This window comes from Ammospiza caudacuta, chromosome 15 (genome assembly GCF_027887145.1).
Source record: "Ammospiza caudacuta isolate bAmmCau1 chromosome 15, bAmmCau1.pri, whole genome shotgun sequence".
NCBI classification, from domain to species: Eukaryota; Metazoa; Chordata; class Aves; order Passeriformes; family Passerellidae; genus Ammospiza; species Ammospiza caudacuta.
Genome location: NC_080607.1, coordinates 13,798,943 through 13,805,765, shown reverse-complemented (window position 1 = coordinate 13,805,765; position 6,823 = coordinate 13,798,943). Strand labels below are relative to the sequence as shown.

At 47.1% G+C, this 6,823-nt stretch overlaps 1 protein-coding gene across 6 annotated transcripts in view; it reads right to left on the bottom strand.

The window, feature by feature from the left end:
• Positions 1–6,050: 6,050 nt before the first annotated feature.
• KCNQ2 (potassium voltage-gated channel subfamily Q member 2) overlaps positions 6,051–6,823 on the bottom strand; it is a 64,251-nt gene continuing 63,478 nt past the window's right edge. For all 6 annotated transcript variants that reach the window (XM_058814595.1, XM_058814597.1, XM_058814596.1 and 3 more), the window contains one exon: positions 6,051–6,758. In XM_058814595.1, coding sequence (XP_058670578.1) covers positions 6,051–6,758 — 708 coding nt within the window. The remainder of the gene's footprint in view (positions 6,759–6,823) is intronic.

Sequence of the window (6,823 nt, the reverse complement as noted above, 5' to 3'; positions counted from 1 at the left end):
GGCTCAATGAGGAAGCAAATAAATTGCCAATAAAAAGCAAAACTGTCATGCTAACAAAACACAAAGGCTCTCTGGTGTACCTGGTGATGCCAGGCCAAGTCTCAGAGCAGAGTTCTGGCATTACAGCTTCCCTGGTAAATAGTCTGGGCAGGGAAGGGGAGGCTGTGGGGTCAAACTCGGTCATGGCAGCAGTGCCAAGAGATACAAGAGACTGCAAACACCAGCAAGATGAGCAAACCCTGAGGGCCTCATGGCAGCCTGGTATTGCAGTGGGGAGAACACCGGCAAAATGTTCATGGAGATGAAAATGTAGCTCAGTGCCACTCTGTAAGGAGAGTGAGAGATGCTTCCATGAGGAATGGTTATGGCACAGTTCCAGGGTGTCTGAGACCACCAAGGCTGTAGGGAAGGGTGGGTGGAATTCCCAAAGAGTGGTTTCCAAGGTTTGGAAGTCGCCTTCTCCCCTGCACCTTGGGCTGTGCTGCAGGCACAAAAGCACCCCAGGGCTGGATGCAGGTGAGAGGATCCTATGGGAATTAAATCAGACACATGGCAGCTCCCACACATGTGGGTTCAAATGGCATCTTTGAAATGAAGACCAGGCCTCCATCCTTGGCACTGCCTGCTCCTCCAAACCCACAGCAAGGGCTATCTGGGATGCTCCTTTTCAGAGGCATCCAGATGGAAAGGAGGTTGTGACACACAGCCAATACAACTCGTATTTTCTCCTCCCCATTTACACATTTGAAGGAACCACAGGTACAAACATGTTTGTTTTTTTTTACCCCGTAGTCACAAGCAGTAGAAATGGAGTCTGTGCATGCTGTATCAGAGGGATGGGGGGATGACCAGTTGCAGCATGAAAGACACTTGGTATATCAGTGTTACCTACAGAAGCACTGCAGCACCCTGTGAGGCGGCTCCCTGGGAGCACAGCCTCTCCCCAGGGTGATGCTTTTGGCAATGTTTACCTTGTCAGGTACTACAGCAATCTGGGAGTGCAGATACAGCTGGAGCATATTGCTGTCTACTCATCTCAGGCTGCATGCAGTAGCAGGCAAAAATTGAGAGTACAGTCAGTGAGATAGTCCAGAAAGCACATTCATAAGTTAAAAAGGTTCCCGCTGCTACCTAAATTCCAAGCGTGATTAATAGTGTATCAAAAGGTGTGTGTGACCCCTCTCCCTCTAGACACTAAGGTAAGGCAAGCAGTATTGTGTCACTGGGGCATCAAACACTAAGATATACTAAAGAAGATTCCTATGCAGTATTATTATCCTTATTATTAAAAACCCACCCTATAGTTATTGTTAAAAAAAACAGTGAACCCACACCCCTGCACAGAGCAGGTTCTGCTCCGTGAGGCAGAAAAATCGGGGTGTTTGTGTGCTAAAAGCAAGGGTTTGCTTTTACACCTCTGAGCAGCAGTGACCCTGCAGGGCTCGGAGGGGCTGCTGCCCTCAGCCCTCCCCACAGCCTTCTCCTCAATGCTACCTGCAGCTGAAGGAGCTTTTGTATCTGATTTCCTTGTCTGGGGCTCAGGAAAAGGAAGCTGATGAGAACAGAAGAGGCTGACCTGTGATGGAGAGAGGATGGAGAGGATGTGGACATGAAGCTGTGGGTTGGCAAGAAAATGTTGGAGGCTCAGGGGTTCACTCAGCCTGAGCGTTCACATGATGGAGAAACAGAAATCCTTATCCTGGTCCTGGGCTTTTTAACATTCCCAATAAAATACTCACTGCTAAGGGTCTTTGTATGGGACAACTTTGGGTAAATTCCTTAGGAATTTCAGTTTCTCTTTTAAAACTTACATTTTAGTCTTAGCAATAATGTTGCTGTGACCATGGTGGTCTGATGATATCAGGAAAATGAGGTGTCCAATGGCTCCCTCTTGGGAAAAGTATGAGTGAAGGTGTTTTTCTTTTCTCTTGGGCAATTATCTGTAAGGGGAGCACTTGTATCTGAGGTGATGCTCTGGCTTCTCAGGTAGATTATACAAACTTTTTCTAAAAATTCACATAATTTAAAATCTTAAAAATCAATAAAAATGTAAAAATATACCTATTTATCCGTAAATAGCAATGACCCTGCAAAATTTATTTGGACCTATTAAGCAGCATTTGAAACAAAATGCATTTTTAGAAAATCTGATCTGTCACATAGTCTGTCTAAAGAAATAGAATGGCTTGTTTGAGCTGGGTGAGAGGTTTGGTTTTGGTAAGCTCCTTGACATTTTTTGCTCTAAAAATTGTTGTTAAGAAAATGGGTCAACAAGGAAATTCACATACAAAATCTGCATTTGAGTAACATTAAAGTCTCTTCCCAAATATTGGGAAATTTGACTTATGGCTGTTCCTCTGTCTCAGGGTCACATTATGAAAGGCCACCTTGCAACATCTCCAGCCACATCTCCTGTTCAGAGAACTCCTCAGACCACCTCAAATCACACTTCGACCTGAAGGACCAAAAAACTTCATGTCCCAGCCCCAGGCATTGCTCCATCCTGTGGGTGGGCCACTTGCAGGATTTCTTTCCAGACCTAGACCCAGATTATGGGAAAAAAAAAAAAAAAACCAAACCAGAAATTTTTTGGAGACCAGAGCTCAGGCTGTGGTCCAAGGTCATGGCTTCACATTCAGCACAGACACACCTGGAACCAGGCTTGGGCACAGAGCCCAGTGTGGCCATGGGCAGCCATGGAGCAGTTCAGGATGATCTGCTGGAAATTTGGCTTTCACATCTTCAGCTCTCTTTGGACTCCTCTGTCAACTCTTGGCACTGCCTAGAACTTGTTTCTATCCTCCAAAAAATACGGAGTAAGATTTGGGAGGAAGAGGGAAGCAAAGAGTAGCCCAAGAGAGGCTCAGCAGAGGGACAAAGTTTGCCTGCCCAGCCTTTTAAAGGTCTTTGTCATCAGGACTGCCTTATCAGCAACCCAAAACTGATTTATTTTCTTGCAGTCTGGTGGTTCTTGCAGGAGACTGCCACCAGGAATGTGTGGTACAGACATGGGGGAGCTGAGTGATTAAAGGGAAGACTTTTCACAGAGTATTGGACTGTGATTTAGGGGAAGAATGAAATTATTTATGTCAATAAGCAACAAGCAGGACCTGTCATTGTTTATGCAGTTTTAAATAATTTCATGGAAATTATGAGTGTTATTTGTAGCTAATTCTAGTGTAAATTAATCCCAAAATCCACAGGCTTTTGCCTGGATAAATGAGAGATGATGATTTATGGCATGTTTGAAGGTGTGTAAGAATTTCTTTGATAGCACGCTACAGAAAAATACTTCTCATACCTTCAAAGAAAAATTCTATGTGAAAGTGTATAAAACTAGTTTTTTGCAATCACTGATTACAGGACAAATCCAACAACTTTTCAAGATACGAGTCAAAAGATCTTTATAGATTCCAGTGCAGGAAGTTGAAGAGGAAAAACTCAATTTTTCCCATGCAACCCCTGAAGATGAGCTTTAAGGTCCCTTTCCACCCAAACTATTGTGATTCTGTGAATGAATGATTCTGTGATTCTCTCACTAAAGACCAGTCATGTACCTGTGCTGCAATAGGACTGCATGGCATCATCCTCATCCTCATCTGGCATTCCTGCCTCTATATCATAGCCTCTGTTCCAAATTTCTAGCAGGCCTTGAAAAGTAATTGCAAACAAATAAGAGAATAAATCTTTTTTATCTCTGACTTGGACAAAATCTGCAGTGAGCAGCTGGCTGGAGCAATGTCAATTTTTGCCTCACCAAATGCAATTTCCATTCTTGTGGTGGGTAGAAAGGCCACACATTTGATTTAGGACCTGCTGACACTTCTTGTTCTAGCAGAAAGGATCTCATTTTGGGATACACCAGAGGCAAATCTGCACAATTTACAGCCATTTGGCATTTAAAGTTGTCACTGTGTGGAAGTCAAGGGCATCGCTGCGTTAACTCTGCACAAAGGAATCTGGAGGAGGAGTTTTGGAGCACAAACAGAGAGGGGAAAACTGCAGAAGTTAATAAAAACATTGTTCAAGAGGGGAAAGAAAGGAACGAGCATGGCTGGAAGCCCATTTTCTCCTTAAGAACAAGGTTTTCCCCTCCTGAATGGTGAAAAATGGTAGGAAAAGTTGTGAAGATACTTCCCCCTTCCTCATTCCATGATAAGACCTGTGTGCTGGCCCTGGGCACTAGCAAAATAATGGTTTTATTTCTTGTCTGCAAGTTGTCAGACTTCACCCACATCTTCCCTAAGGCCAAAATTATCCTGGGTCTCCCCCAGTTGCTGTGTTTGGTCAAGCAAACAGGACGAGAGAAAAAGGCTGTGAGTCTCCCTTCACCCCAAGCAAATCAATGTCCAACCTCTCAAAGGCCACACAGAAATGAAGTTGTCACCTAAATAGCCTTAACAGGCTCTTGATATGACACAGGGAAAATGTGGAAAGACAGGGCTTGAAATCACAGCAGAAAACACGCGTGGGATTTGGGCTGTGGATGCACAGCAAGGCTCAGAGGCACAATGCCAGCCATGGTGTCCCAGCCCTGGAAACACATCCCAAACCAAACTTCTCCTGATCCATGCCCTTGCAAATAAAACCCCTACCAACTTATCCATGTAAAGGATCACTTTGTGGCTTTGTTTTGGTCCCAAAAGAAGCCTGGAGCATCACTTTTCCCCTTGCCTTCTCCCAGCTGAAGGAGCTGCTGAGGTTCCTGGTAATGACACAATGACCTTTCCAAGAGGAAGTGCTTCCACAATAAAATGGAGCAGACTGGGATTGGCACAACTTGCAGGCAAGCACGGGCAAGAGGCTTCTGAAAGACCATGAAGAAAGAAAGAAAGCAGAGCCTCTTAACTCAGCTTGAGGGATCCAAACAAACCAAAGGATGTCCCAAAAATGGGGGGGTGAGATTCTTGGCAGGGCAGAAGAAGAAAGGAAAGATTTTCACGGGCATAGTGTGTGCAATAAAGTGTTCAGGCACAATGCAAACCATAAGAAAAGTGCCCACTCTGACCAACAGGGCTTCCAGAGGATGGAGCTCAGCACTTCACTCACAGCAAGGCAGGGACCACAGCATCCTGCATGTCCACCCTCTCCCTTTGCCTGGTGGCTGCGCCTCCCAATTGCTCGCCATGAGAATGGCTTGGGATTATGGCAGCCCTCCAGAGGGGTTGCCTTTCGTTCATCTTTGCTTTCAAAGCACCCCCAAGTCCCTTGTCAGCAGAAGGAGAGATAATTAAATATAATACATGGTTAAAAATATAAAATTCCATCCCCATAGTGTCTCGTCCTCCTTTTCTGTGTCATTTCTCTGCCCTCTGGATTGTCCCTCTTCTTGCACTCAAGCTCATATTTTCTGAGTTTTTCCCAAGATGGGATAATTTCCAAATTGCTGTGGTTCAGAGCATTACCCCAGCAAGTCCCACTTAAGGCCATGTCTCCTGCTCATGGAAATATCCCAGCCATCATCCCTCTCCTCCAGGAATTTTCCATGTATTATATTGGAATTATGTCACCTTCCTGACAGCTAATGAGGAACCACAGAGTAACAACCCCTCACTATTACACATGCCCTGAAACCTAAGCCAGAAACAGACACATATTCTGTCTCTGACTCCAAAATACCTAAAGGTGTGATCAGCTCCTGCCGTTACATATCAATTCCCACCTAACACTTGTCAGCCACCAGTTAATGCGATCTACAAAAGCCTTGGCTGGGTGATTTATTCCTGCCCTGCGCTTCTGAAGATTCCCAAGAAATGCAAATTGCCTACTCTGCGCCATGGAAGTTTCACCTAATGATCTTAGAAAGAGAGTATGAAAGAAATCTGGACTTCACGGCTCCAGTTCGCTCATCACCGTGACCTCTTCCACAAGTGCAGGCTCGGACCTGCTTGTCCCCCCCAGAGTAAGCTGCAAGAAAGTATCTGCCAGCTAAGGGTGTCCTAGAAAGAGGAAAACCTTAGCTGCCAATCTCCTTGAGAAGTTCGACATGTGGGCAGCTGGAGCGGGCAGCTGCCAGCGCTGGGACGCGGCGCGGCGGCTGCAGGGAGGCTTCACTGCCGGGGGGTTGACCAGCCCATGTCACTGAAGGGTCCCTCGCCCGTGGCCGACCTCGGCGGGGGACCACAGGGCGTGCACAGGTCAGAGTCGGTGTCTGACTCCCCTTCTGCAATGTAGGGTCTGATTTTGGCCACGGCTGCATAGCAACCGTTGTTAAGGATGTCCAAATTCTCTTTGGACTGGGAGATGCTAAAGCCGCTGAAAGAGCGCTCCAGTTCCTCGTGGTCCACCGAGGGGATGGAGATGGACGTGTCGCTGTCTCTCATGGCACTCTCGTGGTGTTTGGTTGTAATGTCTTCGTTCCTCAGGTACTCCGCGCTGCTCGCCCGGTGCCCGCCGCTGTAGGCGGACAGGGAGCGCTCATGGGAGGGCGGAGGCGGGATCCGGACCAGCGAGCCGGGGTCCCCGATGGGAGAGGAGCCGTGGCTCTGCCGCTGGCACGACGTGGAGGGCGGGCAGGCGTTGCTCGGGGCTGGCGGGGCAGAGAAGTTCTTCTGACCCATGGAGCTGGTGGACCTGATGATCTTGATGATGCAGCCGTTCTTGTCGATGTGCTCCCGGCTGTCTTCGGGGCTGTGGTAGGGAGGGGCCGGGTCTGGTTCTTTGGACCCAAAGTAAGCCTCTGTCTCCGTTGGTGGGATGCCCATCCGCTGCATGTAGATGTTCACCAGGAAGTCCAGCTTCTTCTCCATGGACTGAACCTGCAAAAACACCACAGTTCCAGCACTATGTGCAAGCTGAGGCACATCAACATCCTGAGTATAAG